We start from the raw sequence: 25675 nt of genomic DNA on the forward strand, positions 1-25675 counted from the left end.
ATAATAGTATGTATGTCTAAAGTGTTGGAAGGGGGGCGGCAAATATTAAGTTGCACATGGGCGGCCAATACCTTAGCGGCGGCCCTGGCTATAAACTACATCCAAAACAGTCTTCTTGGAGACATTTCCCGCGACGAGCGATCGTTTGAAATGTAAAAGTTTAATTTCTTCATGTTTAGTCATATTTCAAATGTTGCCTAATATTTGTTGTCAAAAATCAAAATCGTATTTTTATGGTATAGGTTTTGAAAACTGGTCTTCAACAATGGAAATTTCACTACGACCGGTCAATGAATGTTATACATTTTATTGATCTTTCGAGAATCGTAAAAAATGGCAAAATTTGCGCAAATTTTATATATTGAATAGCTTTATAGAAACTGACTTCATTTGCGACAAAATACAAAAATTTCATACGAAATCTGCACTCTTCACATTTAAAACGCATTTTGATTTTTGTTGATTTTGATGTTTTTACGCCGTACAGATTCTTAAAATGCGTTGTTTCTAAAAGAACGGTGCATTCTACAAAAAGAATGCTTATACATTTTTCTATAAAATTATCTCAGCTACATTTTTTGTGTGAAACATTTTTTCTATGGTGTACAGATTCTTGGTTTATCGATTTTTTTGCGTTTTTACCCCCCTGCGAGGGGGAATTTAGGAGGAAGCCCGGGGGTAAAAGTGGTAAACTTTTGTGCATTTTTTGTGAGGTTCCAAAATTGATGTTCTCGGCAAAATTTATCTTATTCGTATGATTTTTAGGGGTCAAATTTCTGACGACTGGAATATAATAATTTGCCAATTAATTGTTAGTAGTATTAGAAAGCGATCATAATTGAAACCATCAGCGTCTTCTATGTTCATAAAATTTATTGCAATTTTTCTTGAAATAAAAAAGTCAATTAAATCTGGTGTTCTATTTTTGTCAGTTGGCCAATATTTGTGTTTTACGTGTTCTCTACCTTTTGTTTTGGTTAGTCTTATACCAAATGATGTTTTTAGTGTTAAAATCTGCTTTAATTATGTTTTTTTTTCTAAGTGTGTTGAGCAACTGGGCAAACTACTTTTCTTTTTTATTTATCAATCTCCATTTAATAACTTTGGTTATCTTTCTTTCAAATGTTGTTAGTGACTCTTTCTCTCTTCTCTTATTTTATGATAGACAAGAACAGTTTAGAGGAGTCAAATATGGTCGACATAAAGCGCCAAAAAAGAAAAACAAAAAATAATATTATACAAAACCTTTTTTTTGTATATTTCATTTTGTTTTTCTTTCTGTCGCTTGATGTTGGCCACATTTGACATCTTAAAGATCTAATAAAAAACTAACGTTCTTAATTAGTATGTCCCAAATTTTCTATTTTTCGTCACTACTCTCCGTCAAAATGATTTTTGTTCTTTGGTGAATGATTTTATGTACTTAGTTTTTTTCATGCGTTTTAAATGTTCTTTGCTATTGTAAATAGTTTAAATTACAAATGATTAAAATTGCTGAAAATAGAACATCCAATAACAGTAAAATACTATCACCAGATACAATGTAGTATGGTAAGTAAAAATATCGTAGTTATTTACATCTAAAAGATAACGATTTAACAATAAAACAGTCATGAATCATAAATATTATGTTTATATGGGACGAAGCCACAGTTGATTATAATAAAAATTTCACTTTTTAACTAATGTTTGACGTTTCGATTTCCACTCCGGAAATCGTTCTGAAAATGTTATTTCAAAAAAGTGAAATGTGGTTTTTTATAACTTTTATAACAACTATTAATAATCTTTTCAGAACGATTTCCGGAGTGGAAATCGAAACGTCAAACATTAGTTAAAAACTGAAATTTTTATTATAATCAACTGTGGCTTCGTCCCATATAATAAACATAATATTTAACTAAGACATTACACGGGAAAACAGTTTCAGAACCTTTATAGTCATATTATATTATCATATATCATATATAGCCCAGTCATAGACATAGGTGGGGGTTACTAGATGACGAATAGATGAAAAAGTACTCGTATTTTTGCCTTGCGTTTTTTTTTAACAATAATTTATGGTCACAATTTGATTTTTTGTCTATAAGTTTTTTCTCTTATATTTTACATAATAGTTATTTAACCAACAAGTGTATTAATAAGGGCGATTAACAATTGAGATATTTTAACGCGTGAGCGAAGCCAGCGCGTTAATGTTCGAGATTGTTAATCGCCATTTTAATTCACGAGTTCGTTACAAAACTTTTCCGTCGACCGTACTTTTCAGAAATGAAGATATCTTAGTTTAAATATTTATTTACTTAACGATAAACAACAATTTTTTCAGCTTACATTGACTTTATTCAAAGTTTCCTTAGTTTTACTTTTATTATAGTAAACATTAATATTCGAAATGGTACAATTACTGAAATTAAAGGAAGATATTGATAGATGATTATCTGCTGTATAGCATTTTAACAAATTTATATTTAAGTCTTCTTGGACCTCTGTAGAAGAAGTTAAATTCTGGTGGAGTTAAATTAAACTCTCCGTCAATATCCATCCTTTGATTTTTCCTTTTAAACAATAAAGTAAATAATGACATACAATGACAGATAGTACTAACAGCGGCTACTTCATTTGAAATTAATTTTTTAGTGGGAATATAAATAGGTATATGTTTGGTTGCCTACACCACAAGTCACTGCCAATCACAGAGCGTTTCATTAATTTATGCAAGCAATGTATGTTGTATTGCCTATAATGAAATCGGTCATTAATAGAAAATCATTCATTAATAGGGGTCATTAATCAATGATTTTGAGGGTGTTAAAATTGATCATAAATGGATCATAGATGGAAAACAATATTTATATCATTTTTTTATATCAAAAATATCTTTATTTTCGGGTTTTTTAAATTAAAATTGATAAATAATTTACGGAGATATTTGCAAAAAAGCAGCTTTTTGCACTAGTTTGTAAATTTTAAAAACTATTGAACTTGCTCTATTAATGATGCTAGACACATTTAACAAATTTCAAAGGATTCTTTAAGACTTAAACTAGGTCAGAAGTTAAATGCATATTGCGTTTTCATCGAAATTATTTACAAATAAATTCTTGAAAAAGCAGTAGTTTTTTTACTTATAAACAATTGTAATAACTTCTATATTTTTCAAGCTACAGACTTGTACGTACAACCATTGGATAGCTGGTAAAAAAAACTTACATAAAAAAAAACCTGCTATGACCAATAAGAACGAAATTAGGGACTATTTTTAAAAAATCATATCTCCATTGTTTATAAACATAAAGAAGTAAAATTTACACAAATTTTGAATGAAAATCGAAACTTTATATTGAAACTTATTATAATTCATCCAATTTCGAAAGATCGACATAGGAAAGTGGAGGGGATAACTGTTTCAGCTCCAAACTGAAACACGTAGGAAAAATTTACATTATCTAGTCTTCCATTGCAGCTAGAACCCACTTTTTTTTAATCTGGGGTAGCTCGTCGAAATATGAATATCTACATAGTTTTCACTGGCCGTGAAATATGGGAAACCTCGGAAATTGAGTCCATTTGAAATTCACCGTAAAAACGTACTTTTTTTTTAGAAAAATTTGGCTGGAATAGTCTGTCACAGTATTAATAATGATGACATAATTTTCACCCCCCTAAAATCTCGGAAAATCCCAGAAAATCAACATAATTATAATTAATATAATTAATCTTGAAAAAGGCAAGGGTTTCCTGCTGAAACGTTAATTGCTATGGAAAATAAAATCTAGTTCCACATGTAATATAATATTTTATTTAACATAAACCCAAGAAATACTAATTTTATATTAAATATAGTACGGTTCAAGAAACTCAAAACTAATAAATATATATATATATATATATATATATATATATATATATATATATATATATATATATATATATATATATATATGTGTGTTCGGAAAGATTTCCGCTGTTAGTACAATAAAACCTAGAGCTAAGATTAATACTATTATAAAAATTAATAATAAACTCACCAGTCTTCCGGGTTGAACCGCGTCGATATCCATTTTGCCGAGCTTTCGACATCCTCTCTGATGTCTTCTTCAGGGCTTCCGAGGTCTCAGTCTCCCGAGCCCCCAGACACTACTACACTCACTAGTCACTGAACTACTACAGTACTACTACAGTAGTTTTGCTAACTACTATAGTAGTTAGCAGAAGAAAAACAGTTTTCAGGTTTCAGCAAACGCTGGAAATTTGTCAAAGATAAATTAAAACTTGTCATGAAGCCTTTGTCGGACACATAATGGGCAAGCAGAATCGAGGCAGTTAAGTTCATACCATTTCAATTTGATGAGGGATGCATAGTAAGTTTAAAAAATCAAACGGATTAATCAGACACTCTCATTGATTGTGATTCAGTATTAAACGAAATGCTTAGTTTAAAATTTGTATAACAATTTATACATGTATGGTATAAATTGTTATCGCGTCTTAATGTGATAAACAAAATACGACAATCTCTACAAGTCCATTTGAGCATTGCCCTTAAACATTTGCATACATTTTGTGACTGAATCAAAGAATATCGGTAAACTGAAGTTGAAAAATAGCTTCAATACATTACATATTATAATAACTTAAAAGAAATATACACAAACATTTACATCGTCATTAGAATATTATTAAAAATACCAATTAGTACAGCCTCCGCCGAAAGAACTCATTAAGAAACATTTAAGAAGTACGATGTCACAGAAAAGACTTTCTGCGGTCGCAATTTTGTCTATCGAGACTGATATACCATTCAAGCTAGATTGTTCTTCTTCTTCAAGTGCCATCTCCGCGGCGGAGGTCGGCAATCATCATAGCTATTCGGACTTTTGAGACGGCTGCTCTGAAAAGTTCATTTGATGTACATCCGTACCACTCTCTCAGGTTTCGCAGCCATGACATTCTACGCCTCCCTATGCTTCTCTTTCCTTGGATCTTTCCCTGCATAATCAGTTGGAGCAAGGTGTATTTCTCTCAACGTGTAAGATGTCCGAGATATTCTAATTTTCTTGTTTTTATTGAATTTAAAATTTCCATTTCTTTGTTCATCCTTCCCAGAACCTCTTTGTTTGTGACGTGTTCTGTCCATGATATTTTCAGAATTCTTCTGTACACCCACAGCTCAAATGATTCCAGTTTTTTCATTGATGTCGCATTCAAGGTCCAAGATTCCATTCCATAAAATAAAGTCGAAAAAACATAGCACCTCGCCAACCTAACTCTTAGTTCCAGTTTTAAATCCCTGGTACATAGAACTCTTCTCATTTTGTTGAAATTTGCTCTAGCCTTTTCTATTCTTATTTTTATCTCCTGATTGTAATCATTTGTGGAGTTAATCATTGTTCCCAGGTATGCATATTTGTCCACTTGTTCGACGTTGGTTTCGTTTATTAGAAGATTCCCGTTATTTCTTTGAGTTTTCGATATTCTCATAAATTACGTCTTCTTGACATTCATTGTTAGACCATACTCTTTTCCATACTCTGCTATTCTGGTCACCAGTCTCTGAAGATCTTCAATGTTTTCGGCTAATATCACAGTGTCGTCCGCATATCTAATGTTGTTAATGGGAACTCCATTTACCTTTATTCCAGCTGTTTCACCCTCAAGAGCTTTTTTCAGGACCTCTTCGGAGTAGGCATTGAAAAGAATTGGCGACAATACGCATCCCTGTCTTACTCCACATCTAATTTCAATTTCTTCTGACAGCTGTTCGTTAACACGTACTTTTGCTCGCTGTTTATAGTATAAATTTGATATGATCCTGAGGTCGTTGTAGTCAATCTTCTTTGATTTCAGGACATTCATTAAATGTTTATGTCGTACTTTATCGAATGCTTTATTATAGTCAATAAAACATGCGTATATATCTTGATTGACGTCCAGGCATCTTTGTATTAGTATATTAAGTGAAAAAAGAGCTTCACGTGTTCTTAGGTCTTTGCGAAAACCAAATTGTGTATTATTAACGTCTATGTCCAGTTTGGGATATATTCGGTTATGGATGACTTTAAGTAGTAACTTTAGCGTATGAGACATTAAGCTAATAGTGCGGTAATCGCTGCATTCTCTTGCGTTTTTCTTTTTAGGGAGACAAATAAATAAAAATAGATGTTAACCACTCTTTGGGTAATACGCCTGAACTATAAATTTGGTTCAAGAGTGTCACTAAAACATCAATGTGCTTCTCATCTAGAATTTTTAGGATTTCTATAGGAAGCATATCAGGTCCAGGGCTTTTCCCGCTCTTCATTGTTTTTAATGCGTGCAATATTTCTTCTTTTGTAATATATGGACCTATTTCTTCTGACGTAAGTTCTATGTGCTCCAGATCTCCTCTTTCATCATCGAACAATTCATCGATATATTCTGCCCATCTTTGTATTTTCTCGTCCGTATGTGTTATAGCAGTACCGTGTCTATCCAGAATTGCACAAGTGGGATTTTGTTTTCTTAGTCCTGCCAGTTCTTTGACTTTCTTGTGTAGGTTAAACAGATCGTATTTATTTTGAAGGTCTTCGATCTCTTTGCATTGTTCTTCAAAGTATTTTTCTTTTGCCTGCTTTATCGTCTTTCTAATCTCGTGGTTTATCTCTCTGTATTTATTGTTATCCTTGTTTTTAAATTGTCTCCGTTGTTCCATCATATTGAGTATCTCGTCATTCATCCATTCCTCTTTTCTCCTCCAAGCTAGATTACGAGCACGTAATTAAACAATTCAGCAGTGTAAAAAATTTCCTGGAATATTTAAATTAAATTCTTTTTTAACGTTGGTAGGTCTTAATATCTTTTTTTAATAATCTAAATATTTTTAGGTTAGTTATAAGTTTGACTAGATTTGCATGAATAAAAGTTAATCATGAAATGACACCTGTTTTTATTTTAAAAAATCTGTCTTTATGCGCGAGTAGAGAGGGTCTCGCAAAATATATCTCGCTTACATAAAATTATGATCTTGCGCCGCCACTGATAATCGGCGACATGATATTAGTGTTTAGCGACCCCAAAAAGCCATGAGTAATATGTTTGCACTGATTTTGTATTGAATATAAAAAAAAAACTCCAGGAGTAGAGGCCGTCCTGGGCACCAGGTTCCGCGCAGATAATGGCCGACATGATATTAGTGTTTACAGACTCCAAAAATCATCGAGTAACGAGTTGGCACTGATTTTGTAACGAATTTCGACAAAACTCCTGGAGACGAGGTCCTTCCTGGACGCAAATGGTATCGGAGACCATCACCCTCATGATATTCTTGATCGGCGATCCCAAAAACTCCTGAATAACGAATTTGCACTGATTTTATATCGAATTACCACAAAACTCAGGAGACGGAGACCAGATGCACCAGGTACCTCGGAAACCATCGCCGTCATGATATTCGTGTTCAGTGACCCAAAAACTCCCGAGTGGGAAGATTAAACTCATTTCCGTCTATTATTTCCCAATTTTCCTTCTTCAATTTTGCAATTTTTAGTTCCACATCATCATTTTTATTCACAAAATTTTCTGACACTCATACGTTTCGAATGCAAAAAGTTTGGTTGAGATACATCCTACTAGAAAAATTTGGTAGGTTTTGGGCTGTTTACTGCTTCATTGCCTCGCCTACCAGTGGAGGTGAGGGTTGGAATTTCCCTTCATTGAGATCACAACCATATTCTTGATATCCAATCATTTATCTTGATTCCAATATTTTAGAAGACTATTTGCATAAAGGATTTTTTATAATTTACTGAATAAGAGGTTTCAGTAAGACAATGACATTAAAGTCAAAAAATCTACAATAAAATTGAATTTATTGCCTATTAAAAACGTCTTTAACTATGTTGAAATAACTGTTAAAATGTTTATTATTATAAGGCAACTATTTTTATTAATTAGAAACTAAACACAATTTGTACACCAATATATAAAATATTTAATGATCTAAAATTTCAAACATTTAAAAATTAATAATAAAAACTTACGTTTATGATGATTAGGAATGTAATATTTTTTTAAATATTTTTTTTTTCTAGACGATAAAGAATCACGCATTTTATGGGCATTGACATATGTTTTAATATTGGTTGAGACTTCTAAAAGAAAAAGTGGTTTTGTTGTTTTCAAGGTTGACTAGAAAATTATAAGTATCCAATCTGTGATTCATTGATTCGGTATAGTTAAGATTTTTCTATAATTTAGTTATTTTTAGGGTATATATAATGGAATTTTTTGTATTCAGGGATGTTTGAAAGTTTAATACTGTTTTAAAGTTACGGCCATTTGTATGAAACAAAATCGTATCGATAAAACTTTTATTTTAAAAAGAGAATGCAAAATTTACGGCAAAGTTCAATAAAAATTATGACGAACGTTATTAAACAGAAAACCGATGGGGTCTACTTACAAAAAATTATCATATTGAACACATCTTTTCTTCATTTATTGCTACAACTCTCTCTGTGTTTTGGTCTGTTCAATAATTTTACATCAATATTTTATATCTTGGCCGTAGTTCTTCACAGTTCCGTACTCTCAGATTTTCAATTATAAGGGTAACATAGCAACATTCATTTACAATATCGTGTTTAAATACATCGCGTTGTTTTGGATATATTCCCTAATGTCGTTCTACTCTCAAACAGGCCCACGAAATGATTAATTAAAATATGGAAAGACCGAACAATAACAAAGAATACTATGCTCAGGTTGGTCAATTCCCCTTATTTTTTCCATTCCTATGTACCCAACTGAAACATGGACTCTTAAAAGAATAGAAGAAGCAACTTCGTATCACTACAACTACCAGCACAGAAGAATCTGAGTGTTATTTCAAGTGTATGCTCGAACAGCTGTTAAAACAGAATCAGATATTAAATATTTCTACGGGGAAATAAAACAATTGCTATCTCAAACCAAAAAGAATGAAACCACTTTTAGCCTATGAGACTTCAACACAATAGTAGACAAGGGAAGTGCAAAAAGACGTGATAAGCTTCTATTAATCAGTTTATTGGCAGTTATCACGCATTATATCAGGCATTTTATCAGGCATTAACCTTCTAAATTAAATTTGGTTGATAATTTATTCAAATAATTGCGAAAAACTGCAAAAACTTTTAGGGGCAATAAACATAAAAAAGGCACAAATAATTACAAAAGTTACATAAAAATATGTCTTTTAACACCCTTAAGGTACACATACATTTTTGTTTAAAAAATATTTATTTATTTAAAAGTTATTTCAATGTTTATTAGAAAGTTGTTTATTTGCTAATGAAAAACGCGGTTTCCGTCATCTTAGAATACCTTATAAAATCTCATTCTGTTCGTTTTTATCTCTATTTTCAAGATACAGTCCATCTAATTTACAAACCGTTGCACGTCATCGGCGTCATAGTCCGTGACATCACATGATACCAACACGAAATATTTAGGCGGTAGGTGTGTTCTTTTTTAGAATCACTTTGCCGAGTACACTGGCATTACAGCCACTAGACATATTTTATTATATACGCGTGGAAATAATATTTAAAGATTTCTATTAATGTTAACTTAAAAAAATACCCAATAAAATGTTTCATTTAATTTGTATAAATGCATTATAAAGCGTTTTTATGAAGAACATTTGTTCGGAACACACTGTAACTATAATCGAACGAAGGTGATATTTTGGCATAAATTGGTAACACTTATTTGACAGTTGCGGTGTTGACACTTTAGTTTTGTTTTTATTATTTACTATTAATTAAACTATGTTGTTTTTTAAACAAGCGGCTCAAATTGTTTTTAACAAGATTTTTTTAAGTGTTGTTTTGTTTCTATTTATTTACATTAAATATTAATTTATTTTGTTGTATAATCCACTTTTGCAATAATTATGTGACCTATTTGATTTAAAATGGATTCAGGATTTTTTTATACTTTGGCAACTATGTCAATGATGATGACGTGCAACGGTTTGTAAATTAGATGGACTGTATGTAAGTTGAAATCTTCTTCTTCTTCTTCTAATGGCGCTACAACCCTTTGTGAGTCTTGGCCTGCTTAACAATGTTCTTCCATTCTGCCCTGTCGGATACTTTCCTTCGCCACTGCCTGATGTTCATGGTTTTAAGATCCCTCTCTACGTCGTCTATCCATCTTTTACGGGGCCTTCCTCTTGTTCTGTTTCCTTGGGGCTTCCATCTCTGGACTACTTTTACAGCTCGATTATCTGGCATTCTTTCTAGGTGACCAAGCCAGTTTAGTCTTTGTGACTTTACAAATCTGACAATATCTGCGATCTGCATTAGTTCATCCAGCTCGTGGTTCATTTTAATTCTCCACGAACTATCGCTGCATTGGGTTGGTCCAAATATCTTCCTTAGTATTTTGCGCTCAAATATTCTCAGTTGATTTTCATCAGTGGTTGAGAGGGTCCACGTTTCACATCCATATGTGACCACTGGTCTAATTACTGTTTTGTAGATTCTCAGCTTAGACTCACGATTCAGTAACTTACTTTTCATTAAGTCTTTGTATGCATAAAAGCACTTATTACCGCTAAGAATCCGTGCTTGTATTTCTTGACTGATGTTGTTGTTGTCATTTATTATTGAGCCTAGGTAGGGAAAAGTGGAGGCATATTTGTAGGTATGGTTGTCTACCTTCAGATTCTCATGTTCATTCGATTTTGTGCACTCCATATATTTTGTTTTGCTTTCATTTATATATAGACCAAATGTAGCAGCTTCTCGTTTCAGTTCTATAACTTTTTCGCTTAATACCCTTTTGTTGCGGCTTATTATGGCAACATCATCCGCATATGCGCATATTTGCATAGATCTTGTATTAATACAGCCGTTTATATCCAGTTTTCTAACAACAGCTTCTAAAGTTAGATTAAAAAGTGTTGTTGATAAGGCATCCCCTTGTCTAACTCCATTTTCAATATCAAAGGCCTGCGTCATATCTCCATCTATTCTCACCATAGCTTTGGAACCCTCCAGAGTCATTCGTATAAGTTTAACCAACTTATTGGGTATCCCTAACATAGATAGTTGCTTTCACATCTTTTGTCGATCTACTCCATCAAACGCCTGTTTGAAATCGATATACAAGTTGTAAATAGGTATGTTATATTCAACACATTTTTCATGTATACCTCTTAACATATGTATTTGGTCTATAGTTGACCTCTTTGGTCTGAAGCCACATTGGTATTCACCAATAATCTCCTCCGAAAACGATTCCAGGCTATATATATATATATATATATATATATATATATATATATATATATATATATTATATATATAGCCGCCTGGAATGTAAGTTGAAATACCATTATCAAAATTACAACCACCTAAAGTTAAGTTAACTTTAGGCTAGTTAAACAAATTGGGCCATTAAATAATGGCCCAATTTGTTTATAAAGTTTTGCGTTAATAACTTTGCCAGAAATGAATACGAAATAATGCAATTTCGATATTCGTTTAACTGGCAATTTTTCAAAATAATTATATTTTTACATATTTTATGTATATTTTTGATTCTTAACAAAATCTAAATCTTCAGGTTTCGCTTGAAATGGTATGTTAAGTTTTTCCTGATATAAAATGTAACTGTTGAAGATGATATAAATCTGAACCAAAATTTTCATAGTTGGACACTGGAAATTTGTAGATTTGCAATAATATTCTCTACCTTGCAGTGTCCGTCACAGTAATCACAAAACTAAGCATTATATCGGCTATAAATAAATTTCAACCATACAAGTCTCCATCCACTCTGGGTAAAGGAACCATCAAAGCAAGAACAGGTGAAGGCTGTGCCCAAAAAGGAGTTCTGTCACCTCTACTTTGGACAACCTTGGTTGATGATCTTCTCAATAATCTGTCCACAAAAGGCCTTTACTGTGTAGGATACGCTGACGATATTGCAATCGTCGTCAGGGACAAATTCACCCAGGTTGTATCTGGGCGTAATACACAAAGGCTTGCATGCTCTTAAAGCTGCGTTGGAAGTCCTGCTGATTCTTCCAGCATTTCATAGCTTTATATAGGGCGAAGCCAGATTTGTGATGCACATATGAATACATAGTCAGCAATACATAAGCCAGTCGCATAGTGCTGACACTATAGAAAGCTAATCGATGAGCTAAAAGCAGATATCGTAATGGGACAACCCATCGATGCAACAGCTAAGAGATATAACTGTGACAATAAATCCAAAATTAATATACCAGGCAGAGAAGACTGGAAAGAAGGTGTAACTATACAAGCGGAAGCTACTTGGTACACTGGTGGCTCAATTGTCTGGGTACCAGGGTAATAGGGTAATGAAGGAAATGAAAAAGCACGTGAAATGGCCAAACAAGGCTCATTAATGCCATTCATTGGCCCAGAACCCTTCTGCGGCCTTTCTAACGCAGTAACAAGAACGGTTATAAGAAAGTGGGTAGCACACAAATCTCTGGAATAGTGGAGGAATTCACCAGGACAAAGACAGGCGAAACAGTTTATAATAGAACATTCGTCCAAATTTACAGCACTGATAACAAAGACAGGAAAACAGTCAAAACCATAGTAGGTCTGTTAACAGGGCACTGTAAGCTGAATAGGCAGTTTTATCTGATGGGATTGGCATATGATGATCTTTGTAAATTCTGTCAACTAGAGCAAGAAAGAGCACAGCACATTTTGTGTCGTGCGGCAGCTTGCAAATGTGTTATTCTTTACACTAGGCAAAGAAAAACCACCGGCAAAGAGTTACATGGAAGGTTCAGTTTCGAAGCTATTAGACCTTTTAATATGGGCCAGGCTAGAAAATGTAATTTAGGATTAGAGGGCTGCAATAGATCTGAAAAGGTCGCAGTGGAATAGGCCAAAAGCCACCTCATTGAATCTATCTATCTCAGTGTTCAACTGCAAAATATGATGTTTTTATCCATCTACGTTTTCTTTATGTTTTCTACCTTGTTGTCTTCCAATCACACGTTAAAATATAATGTTGTTCATAATAGTATTGCCAAATTGACGTTTTTCACAGTGTCTCAAAGGAAATTCTCTAGGTTCAGATTATTTCAACCATAAAAAATTTGTCCGCCACGTCATTGCTAGTTACATTACTGACTCCTTAGGTAGATGGACTGTAAACTAATTATGTTTTAACGTTTATTGTTTGTAACATAAAAGCAGCAGTTGTATTTGTTTCGTTTCATACTTCCCTGAACGTGATATCGTATGCTTTTATTTTGTATTTTAAAAGTTTATTTTTTTTTGTGTTTCAGTCAGACAACAAAAAAGAAGCCGAAAAACTCATAAAGAACATCATCAAGATCGTCATAAAACTTGGAGTATTACACCGCAACAACATGTTCACCGAAGAAGAACTAAAACTGGCCGAAAAATTCAAGACCAAGTTCCGATTGGCCGGCATGGCTATAATCTCATTCTACGAAGTCGATTTCAGCTACGACAGAAACTATATCGTCCAAGCTTTTACTGAAAGCCAAAAGTGCCTTGAAACCATCGTCTCTAAACATCTCACAGACAAATCTCTATCTCGAATAGACAGCGTTTTTTCCTTCTTCGGGAACGATCAGTTTCTGGATTCGGTGTTCAAGAGCAACTCCGAGTACAGGGAGGCTCTCGGAAGGGTGGTTGCCGATTTAAATCAAGCCATAGACAATGGCGATCTTTAGTCTCTCTATTTTGTGATTTTATCATTGTGATTTATTTTTACGTTAAGCCCGTATTGTATATTATTTCTTTTCTCGTAAAAGGTGATCAATCATCGCGGAATATATGATATTTATACTAAATAAATACGTGTTCTTTCATTAGTTGTACACTTTATAGTTTTGCTATGGCTAGCCTTTATCTGGGATCAAAATAGTTACAAAAATAGATAAACCTAACAAGGGTTTTTAAATAATAAAAGAATAATTCTAATAACTAGTTGATCTGAATGTTACAGCATTTTAATGGATTTAGCTGAGATTAGATGAAAATTCGTTTATAAATAAAACCAACGTTAGTGTTAAATGTTGTGATCTAGATAAATTATTTTTCGTAAGTATTAACCTCTTGGAACATCTGGGACATAAAATAAAGGATGTATAAAATACGCACTTTACATTTTAGAAAATAAGTACAAATAATAATGTTTGAAATATTACATATCAAAATAGAAAAAAAATTTTAAGCTGACTATTATGAGTTCGTACAAATCATTATCATGATAAACGCTGTTAATATTTGAGGATTATGACACATTATTAATGTGTTTATTGTATTTTTCAATTTTTCGTTGTACTGGGTTGTTCTTCCTAGTCCTATATTTCTTTTTCTTGTACAATTTTATAATTTTACACTTTGTTTTCCTTTTTCACATTTTTCGTGTATAGCTATTACACCTCACCGTAATTTTCCGGGCCTTCTTTTGCTCCTTTGACGTAGATGAGTCAGGTTTGTTTATCTGATTTACTTTTGACTATGTTTATCCCAATGTGGTACCAACTCATTTTATGTCTACATTTTAATATATTTTCTCAGCCAAAGGTAAAGGTAGGTAGGTCTAGGTAGCTCAGAGGTGAGCATATCCGTTACAAAAATCCCCTCTATAAAAATTAGAAGTTATTGCTTATTTCGTCGCTTCAAAGATCTTGACATATCAGTACAGTTCTTTGTACTCTATGTTTTGACGAGACATATGAAAAGAAGACGATATGACAGATGCCCTCTGTCTCATCTGGCGGTACAGCACAGGTTGTTCCAGTTTTGTCTGAGAAAATTTTGAAGACCGTGGATAAAAGCGTCATTCTTTGATCTTTTGGGGGTAGCCCTTTAATAACTTGGTCTTGATTATCTTATTTTCATTTGTGTCGTCAAAACTTTCAAACGTCATGTCAGCCGTCATACGTCATACATCAAACTTCAACTGTCATAGTCATGTCACTTAGTCTTTGGATTCGAGATTAAACTGTAGGTCCCCTATATCTGTGTATATTTAATCATAGACAGCACAGAGTTACCTACGCTTAAATGGCATATTAAAAAAAGAGAATCAATTATAGAAAGCGGAAATCTATATACAAGTAGTTAGTAATTAACGTTAACTATCTTCTTCTAAAGGTGCCTATCTTCTAGTGATGTTGGCGACCACATTGACCCATCTTATTCTAATTACAGCAGCTCGAAATATATCAGTTCACGTTAGACCAGTCCACTTCCTAAGATTGGCCAGCCAGGATATAGGTCTGCGTTCAGGGACTCTCTTGCCCTCAATCTTGCCTTGAAGAATTAACTGTAGAAGTCTGTATTAATTATTACGCATAATGTAATAAGCCAACGAAGTAAACCAATTTTCTGTTCTTTAGGGTGTTAATAATTTCTTTTCTTGGCTGTTATGTATTTAATGAGGCACCGACTATTGTACAAAACTATTTATTAAAAGATACAGTGGTTACAAACATACATTATGGATGGATCCGTAGACCCACGGCCTTCACCTAACCTCACTATCGACCCCTAGTCTTTTCCACAGTGTCTCTTATTCCGCTGCCGGATTCATATATAACATTGGCCTCTGGAAAATAGTTATGTTAGTTATGTGATGTATATATAACGTTACTTGTAGACCCCGTATACTTGTTTACACATGCTCGTATACAGATAAACATACAGAGTTGGGATAAAGTATGGAATCAAGAAGAAACCAAGTACATATCTTTGAAACGAATACAATAATATTCATGAAACTTTGCTTACACGTACAATGACCTCTAGTGCCATATTTTTTGTTACTACGTTACTTCCGGTGTCACGGGATATACCCTCAACTTATTTAATTTGAATGGGACACCCTGTATATTTTTGCAGATTTTAAAATCCGTTGTTATTCCTAATTTATGCGTTCCAAGTTTGGTAGAAAAATTTGCTAAAACGATAAACTTTCATCACTTTCCAGTTAAAGAATAGGTACATTTATGTACTAAGATCAATGAGATTTCTTTCAGGATGCAATAACAAAAAATTTATCTTGTTGAATAAGTCCATTGCATTAGGAGCTCGGAAGAAAAATCTGCTTAATATACTCTGTAAAAATATTTTATTACTTCTTTGATTTACAATTCCTCGATTTTTTTAATGCCCTCTACTTGTTTAAACTCCACGTATAGTTTTTTGTAGGTTGGATCTTGGATTTAAGAATGCTCGGAACGATTACGATTTTAGTGCCTTGGCAATCTGAGAAAAAAGCAATAAGCGCCTGTCCGAATTTTCTTCATCTTATATTATGGAAAGGTTACGTTACTTTTTCGTATAATGCTTTTTATTTCCGTGGAGTTGCTTTTTATAAGTTACAGCTTTGCAAAACTTCTAACCTCAGGGTACTTATTCATAATGTCACTTTACTTATATAACAATAATACAATATATATTGTATTATATAATACAATATATAACTTATATTGTATGAGATTTTACCACTTATAAGTGATAAAGTTGTTCCCAAGAGTGTATAATCTGTATTTTTTAAACGTTATCAGAAAACCACAGCTTTTGTACATATCACACTAATGGTTTACACACACGAGTCTTACAATCTAAATCCAAATTTTTGGTGTTTATTAGTATAAATATTTTATATGCAGTACAATGTTTAAAATAAATGTAAAATCATATATAAAACATAAATATCTATACTTCTAAAAGATAAAAGAAAACTTGTTGAAAGAACCGTATATTCCGCTATAATGATTTACTCTTGAACTCGAAGTGTACATGTTGCCAAATTTGAACATTTTTCCGGATTTAGATAAAGATAATACCGCTTTTTTAATGTAAATCGAACAGTTATTGTTCAAGTTTGGTAACATCTACGAATGTTTCTTTAGACGTTGCTTTATCAAAGTAGAAGTTAAAAGCACACTGTTATTTATATTTTTCGGCGACTATTACATAGTATAGATTTTGTTTATAACGGGATAATTATCCAAACCAGACACTTATTGAAGATCCAAGATTGTCAGCTTCAAAAACAACAGCAGCAACTGTAGATAGAAATTGTAAAATTAACCAAAGGAAGGCTGTCTAAATGATAGTCAAAGATTGGCCCTATTCTCGATGTCTATTCTTACATATAGACAGAAAATAACAGAAAAACTCGCTTTGAATCAAATTAATATATTGGATAAAATTGCGGTAAAGCAGGTAACCTATTAATAGACGGTTTAAGTATAAAAATGGTTTTTCAATGCTTCTTTCAAAAAATTTTAGATATGTATTAAATATAGACTGTTATTGTTTCTATATTTTTTATGCGGATTTAATTGGCACTCATTGTTTAAATTGCCACAAAAGATTTTAATTTTACACATGGTGCTAAAAGTACAAAAAATCTTGTAACAAGATCTTCAAAAAGTGATTACACGTAAGCCAGAATTATCGGTGTTACACAATAAATAAAGTAGGTTAGAACACAACAGCTTTAATACCACACGACTCTGTTAATCTGGTGTTGGTTGTGGATAATTATAGTATAGTGAACGCAGATTAAACATGAGTCTTCATCATCTTTTCTGTATTTCCATCATATTGTAAATTATTATTTCTACTAAAGGGAAAATTAAATTAAAACATATTGCCCTGCTACTTGCTTGTAATTAGTTGAAACGGGGCTCTATTTACACTCTAGTTATTTTGACAACTGAAGATTAATGTTCATCTTAATCATGGATTTGATTTTTTTGGAATCAACAAAATGACAAATCATTCTCTAACGTCATTATATTTCATTGAACTCTATGCTAAGTTTAATGGTATATTTATAAAGGGTGACTCATTTAGAGGTACTTTTTTTGGTGGGGATTTGATTGGAGATCGTGCATGAATACTGTCAAACTGACATTTCGCTTTTGTTCAGTATTGTTTGACATTTCATGATGGAAAGACTTAGCCCGACACAGCGTCTAGAAATTATTAAGTTGTATTTTGAAAATGGGAGTTCTGTGAGGAATGTTTTTCGTGCGCTTAGAGCAATTTATGGTCCACATAATCGGCCTACCGAACGTACAATTCGCTTTACAATTAGTAAGTTTGAAACCTAGTTTTCATTATTGGATAACACGCGACCAAATAGACCACATTCAGCACGTACTGAAGAAAATATAGCGGCGATAACGGATAGTGTAATCGAAAATAATGAGGAATCGATTTGTCGCCGTTCTCAACCTCTTGGCTTGTCATATGGCAACCATTTGGAATATTTTACGTAAGGATCTTGGTTTAAAATCATACAAATTTCAATTAGTGCAAGAGCTGAAGCCGAACGACCTTCCGAGTCGTCATCGTTTCAGTCGATGGGCTCTTGATAAGCTTTCAGAAGATCCACTGTTTTCGAGAAAAATTTTGTTTTCAGATGAGGCCCATTTTTGGCTTAATGAGTACGTTAATAAACAAAATGCCCGATTTTGTGGTGACGAACAACCCAAAGAAGTTCAATAGTTGCCATTACACCCTGAAAAAACAATTGTTTGGTGTGGTTTATGGGCTGGTGGAATCGTTGGTCCATATTTCTTTAAAACAGAGGCCGGCCAGAATGTTACTGTGAATGGAGACCGTTATCGTGCCATAATAACGGACTATTTGGTACCTCAAATTGAAGCTCGTGGTCTCGCCGGCATTTGGTTCCAACAAGATGGCGCCACTTGCCATACAGCCCGTGGAAGTATGGCTTTACTGCGAGAACGATTCGGTGAACAAATTATTTTATGCTTTGGACCAGTGAATTGGCCGCCTAGATCCTGTGACATCTCACCTCTAGACTCTTTGTTTTGGGGCTACCTAAAGTCCAAAGTCTACATGAATAAACCAGATACGATTGAGGCATTGGATGTCAATATTACTCTAGTCATTGGTGAAGTAACAATCGAAATGCTGGAACGAGTCATCGAAAATTTGAACTTCAGAATAAACCAACTTAATCGTAGTCATGACCAACATTTAAAAGAAATTATCTTTAAGAAGTAATTGTAAAGAATGGTTCTTTTGTATGATAATAAATATTTTCAAATAAAATTTATTTTTTTCATTGTTTTTTCTTGTTGAAAAAAGTACCTCTAAATGAATCACCCTTTATATACTTTTTAATTGGCAACTATGTCTTAACTGTCAATTCGTTAAACCCTAAGATCCCACTGCATGGTCACTACTTTCATAACGTAGTTAATCAAACGCACATTTGTACATACATTTAAAATTAGGAGAATACATTCATGATAGATTGCCAGTAAAAAGTGGCCGCAAATATTTTAAATTTAAATAATAGCAAGTAATTTTTGACAAAAAATTGATTTCGTTCATTTATTTTTTAAATAAAACACCACGTATATGCATGTTTTTTATCGAGATAATTTTTTCTTAATAGGATGATATAAGTTTGCCTGAAAAAAAATGGTCGAAAATTAGGATTGTCAGCTGTTAAAAACGCGAGTTATCAAAGATACAATAAAATACAGCTAGCGCGCAACGTTACTGGTTTGAAGTGTCAGTTTGTGTGAGTTTTTAAAGCATATGCATTGCATAATAAACCATCATAAAGCAAAAAAACATGCATATACGTCATGCGCAGCATGAACGAAATAAAATATTTGTCAAAAATTAATTACTATTAATTGAATTAAAAATATTTGCAGCCCTTTTTTGACTGGCAGCCTATTATCAAATGTATTGTCCTAATTTTAAATGTATGTAAAAATGTGTGTTTGATGGACTAAGTTATGAATGTAAAGTCGGTTCGCTATATTTACGCGGGTTTCGGATTAAAAATTTTATTATAAGTACTCAGTTTTAATTACCTGCTCTTTGGGGAAATATCAACTGGTCAAATGAAATGAAAAATAATCCATAACTTATTTTAATTAAATAATAATGGAAAATCTTTTATATAATTGACAGTATAATAAGGAGAATTACTTCATTAATGGAGTCTAATGTGGCTAATATAAACCTAATAATAATTTTATATTACACTTCACACAGAAAATATGGTCTATGTATATTTGTTCCATGGAGAGAATTTCTAATGAAAAATAAAAAAATTTAACTTGCCAACAAAAATGAAAATCAGTCATTATCATCAAAAATATCATAATCGTCATCATCATCACTGTCATCACCATTAATTGTTATTATGATTGGACTTATTTCGTGTATTTTATTTTCACGAGTCCACCAATCTTCTATTAGTTTCTCGCACTTGAATATACAAATGCATCACACTTCTGGAGTTACAATTGAAAGTGCCTTTCGCCAAGTTTCCCGAACTGCGTCGTCGCTATAACCGTTAGGCCCAATATGGTTGTCATAATATTGTTTTGCTATTCCCCATATATATTCGATGGGATTAAACTGGCAATGATACGGTGGCAGACGTAAAACTTGATGACCGTAACTTTCAATAATCTGATCCACAACAAAGGTTTTTGGTTTTGCGTGGATATTTGCCGAGCGTAATAATTCTGATTTTAAAATATGTTGTGTAAATGGTTTATGTTCCTTTGTCAACCATTCTTTAATTTTATTAACAGTCCAAGAATTCGTTGGACTTTTGTTTAATACTTCAGAATGGTAAGGTGCATTGTCTAAAATAATTACGCTGGGCTCACTTAAACCTGGGAGAAGTTTTTCATGTAACCATTTTACAAACATTTCTGTGTTCATATTATCGTGATAGTCACTTGATTTTGATTTAGATGAAAATATTAAATTAGCACCTTCTATAAAACCCGATTTCCCTCCTGCATGTATTATTATTTGTCGCTTCCCTTCTCCATCAGTATGTTTGATAGACTCTACGTTATCATCTTGCCATATTCTCTTGGTTGCACCCCTAGAAAATATCCATGTTTGGTCTAAATATATAAAATTTGCCGTTTCTTCTTTTAATTTAGAATATTTTCTTAGAAAGTTAATTCTTTTATGCGCAACAGAACTTCTTTCACAAAGGGCTTTTCTGTTATCCTCCTTTTGAAATTTGAAACCCAAATTATGTATCACTTGCCACAGACTTGTTCTGCCAATTTCGTCAAATTTTCTATCTTTTAATTCCGAGAGAATTGTATTTAAGGTCACATGTTCCTTGTTGGCTCGCATTCGATAAATGGTATCACGAATTTCAAATTTTTTTCCATCTGGAATATCTTTCGTTTTCAATGATAGGCGAGTTTTTCGATGATCTTCTTTCGGCCGTTCATTATTGCGATTTTGTAATACTCCTCTTAGTTTGGTTTCACTAATTCCTAGAGCATCACATACGCGTTATTGAACAGACATTACCGATTTTAAAGGACCGCCATTTTCTTTTTCATCCGTAAAATATTTATGTACACTACAAATTAGACTATCTACATCTAACACACGTCTAGGCATTTTTAAATATTTCCACCAAACATACAATGTCAACACTGGCAAAGAATCAATTCAACTGCAATATTGTAACAAATTTATACCTACCCTAATGTTATTTTAATGTATTTTAAAATATGACCATTAATGCAGTTTTTACCTAATTTTCTAGGAAGTCGTTTACTGCAACTGGTAATCAATGAGTCATTAGCATAATTTTGTTAATCCGAAACCCGCGTAAATATAGCGAACCGACTATAGTGATCCTGCAAAGGGATCTTGTACTATTAGAACATTTAAATTTTTTACACTCTTTAAAACCATATTATTATGATTTTGATGACTTAATTAATACTTATGTCATCAAAACTATAACCTTGCATCAACTATTTAGCTGTGTTCACTATATATAGTCGAAAAATATCAAAATAATTTCACAAAGCGATATTAATATAATATTATATTGAACCCAATAATATACTTTTTTGTTAGTTTAATGTTGAAACAAGAATCAGTGTTGTGAACATTTGTACATATAACAGATATTACATATCTCTAATGATATTCTTGTTGCATGAAAATTTAGATACAGAGTATTTTTGCACTGAGAACCACTAAAAAATATCTATATATGAAAAATATATAGAACAACAAAAATACTCTTTAAGAAAGATTGTCTTTACCTTTATCTTTATTTTTTTGTATCTAAGGTTGTTTCAGTACCACTTATGTGTGCCATATTTCTTTCCTCACGTTTAATTTTTTCTCAAATTTAATCTATACAGATCTTAAATTTACATATCCTTCAGGACTTACGACTGGATTATTTGATCTAGAACTTGTTATTTTAAATAATTATATAATATTAAGTAGTAAAGTCAGTAAAGTGTTATTTTTGAATATATATATATATATATATATATATATATATATATATATATATATATATATATATATATATATATATATATAATCCTTCATTTTATAGATCGGATTCATTGGTGGCATAGACAAAAACTAAAAATTGTGAACTAAAACTAATTCAGACATAGTCTTTCTGAAAAACACGAAGCATATCTTAAACTTTCTGAGAAGGACACCATGCAATGTATGTAGCTATTTCCACAAACTTTTTTTTATCTCGGAATACATTGGTTCCGCATCGATATATTTAAGAACATCTTCCACAATGGTGCTCCATTCAAACTATTTGGCAGATCACATTAAAAAGTATATTTATTAAAAATTGCCTTTTATTTATTGATTCATTGTTTAAAAGGACTAGGCTTGTTGATTGAAGAAAAAGCACATTAATGACTTACACTACTATTATTAATTTTGATAAAGAATGTACTAAGACTCGCCATTTTAATATTTTATTTTACAAAATTGCTTTTTAATTAATACGTATAAGTAATAAAAAAATAAAATAAATTTTGATAAGGTAATAATAGGAAAGCTATTTGTCTTCGTAGTTTCTTTTCTATCTCCTGATGAATTATTGTCTACTATTCATTCTTCTTATTATTTATTAAGAAGTTTAAGTTTAATTTAGAAACTCATAAGTTTGGGACACAGATCCTGATCACCACGAAAACTAATTTCAATTCTCCGGCTTACTGAACTGAAGATTCAAGATCGATTGCGGAATTTAACCTAACCCAATACTTTAATCAATTATTGTGATTAATAGGCAGTGCAGTTACTCACGAGAACAGCCGCCATTTGGCAAACAGCTCCGAAGTAGCCTCATCTCAGGTGACAATCTCTAGTAGCCGTCGGGACTGCGTAACTTTTTTCAATGGGCGTGAATACATAGTTATGAGATGCTTCGCAATTCTGCTAAAAATCGAACAATTGAATCCTGACTGTCTACCTTACCTTACCTGACAAGACAGTAAACGGTGGATGCCTGCGCAGAAATGTATTGCTATGACAACACAGTACAATGTAAAGGTATACAGAACCATAATAAATACAAGAAGCTATAGCTAGAAAAGAAACGTCAGATAGAAATAATTCCAGATCACGGCCTATAAACCCGGAGATCAAAGGATTTTATGAAATAAATTTGGTGGTCGTTTACATCAACCGTTTTCTCAAGATTCAACTCACTGAATCGGATCGATTTGATCCGCTCATTGCTAGACTTTCGATTTTTAGTTTTGCTGTTTTGTCTTATTAGTGTTATTTTTAAAAGCGTTTATTTTTGCTAAAGAAGGATACTTACCGAAACGTTTTTGAAATTAGATATTAAGAGATATTATGTCTTATACGATTGAACTTATACAGTACGGGTCTAAAGTCTTCAACCAACTATTTTTTCTGAAAATTGTTAATAAGTTTTTGAGTATCTGAACTAAAACGTCTGTTCATAGTTTTTATGTTTCAATAACGTAACCATTAAAAATGGTGCCCAGGCGCCATTTTGAAAGAAAATTTTAATTATGATCATACAGTTGGTAATACATAATTTCAATATGGCGACTATTCAATGTTTAATGGCGACAGCGTGGAAAAAAGGATGAACTACTCCAAATAATTCAGTAGTATTCAGATAATATGGAAAACTCTTGAACAGCTCAATTTATTTTTTCAATATTTCACAGTCTAAACGTTTTCCACACAAATTACAACTACACAAAAATCTTGTAACATAGGGGAAGAGGGGGCACAGTGTTACATAAATGTTTTTATTTGATGTCATTTTGACAGGATTTCATTAAAAATAAAATTTTTAATAATTTAGAACTCGTTTGGATTTGACGCATACTATTATATAATCAACTATAGGAAAAACTTACATGACTAGTCGGTAAAAACGATTTTGTAGAGAAAATACAATTGTAACATTGTGCCCCACTAGTGGGGAACAGTGTTATATACTATGGGGTACACTGTTACACAAGGAATACTGAAGTGATTAATGAGAATTTTATATTAAATACCATTTATTTGTCGTAACTCTACATACAAATAATATAAAATTTATTTTAATACATTATAATAATTTTGAAAATCTACGGGAAACACCAGCATTTCACTTCTGCGTGCTGTCTGGCCTGAAGGTTTGGGAGTTGGTAATTTTAAAACAACTTGGGAGACATTAAATACGTAGTTTTCATTGGAGGAAATAAATGTGAACTTGGGAAATAAACGACGGATATAGGTAACTTTCACTGTAGTTTCAGTTTTGCCAATAATATGTCCTATAGACAATATTTCTATGCCTTTTGAGATACCTTCTTTAATGAGAACATAATCGCCAACGTTTATTTCTTTATTATCGTCGTAATCCATTTGGGATATCTCTTCGTCATGACTTATAAACGATCCCATACTTGATTCACTATCAGCACAAGAGAAAGATTCTTCCGATTTCTCTGAGTCAGAAGAATCTTCCATATCTTGAAGTTTACGTGTATTTGATTGAAAAACGTTTCTTTTTACAACTTCTTTTCGCTTTCTGTCATTTTCATCTTTATTAGGCGACTCTTCGTCTTCTGACGCTGATGTCTGTTTCTGAATCCTTTTATGTAAGACAGACATTTTTGTTTTACCACATTTTTTTGACGTGTTTATTTCACCGCGTTTTCTAGTTGCGTTCTTCTCATGCCTTACGTTTAGATCAGCAATTAGTGCGTCTTTAATAGGTGTATTTGTTAATATTTGACTTTTACGTTTTCGGTTCTTTCCTCTTCCTTCTTTTCTATCTTCTGCTCGAGGAAAAGGGCGAACTTGTTCTGGAGAGACTAGCGATGACAACCATGATGAAGTTGACGGAACTTCTGAGGATATTGCCGAACATGAAGGCAGCTGAAATGATGCAGTTGCCACAGGCATTATCTCAGGTATTTGATGTGTTTTTATCTCAGCAGTTTCATTATTGACTAGCTGTGGTGCCATATCAGGCGTTTCAGTAACGACTTGTTTTATTGGTAACGTAGCTGTTTCATTTGTCATCTGCTCTACGGGAAACGGTCGGTCAGTTACTGCAGATGCTAGAAAATCGTCTTCAGAGAAGATCTGCCGATTCAATGGCCAAATTCCAGTTGACTTAAATCCACTAATAATGTTGTTTGGAATAAACGCAAGTGGATATGCTTTGCCCAAGAGTTCAGCTATTTCATAGATAGTTATTGTTTTGCCAGGATTAGTTATCATCCAATCATTGCAGGCTTTATTAAAGTGAGTTTTTAATGACTTATATAATGCTTTATCTAAAGGTTGAAGTTTTCCGCTTG

At 32.6% G+C, this 25675-nt stretch overlaps 1 protein-coding gene across 2 annotated transcripts in view; it reads left to right on the forward strand.

The window, feature by feature from the left end:
* Window positions 1-23445, forward strand: part of LOC140447634 (tumor necrosis factor alpha-induced protein 8-like protein) — a 97703-nt gene extending 74258 nt beyond the window's left edge. For both annotated transcript variants that reach the window (XM_072540397.1, XM_072540404.1), the window contains exon 4: window positions 13313-23445. In XM_072540397.1, coding sequence (XP_072396498.1) covers window positions 13313-13726 — 414 coding nt within the window. In that variant the 3' untranslated portion in view covers window positions 13727-23445. The remainder of the gene's footprint in view (window positions 1-13312) is intronic.
* Window positions 23446-25675: the final 2230 nt, after the last annotated feature.

This window comes from Diabrotica undecimpunctata, chromosome 1 (genome assembly GCF_040954645.1).
Source record: "Diabrotica undecimpunctata isolate CICGRU chromosome 1, icDiaUnde3, whole genome shotgun sequence".
Classification (NCBI taxonomy): domain Eukaryota; kingdom Metazoa; phylum Arthropoda; class Insecta; order Coleoptera; family Chrysomelidae; genus Diabrotica; species Diabrotica undecimpunctata.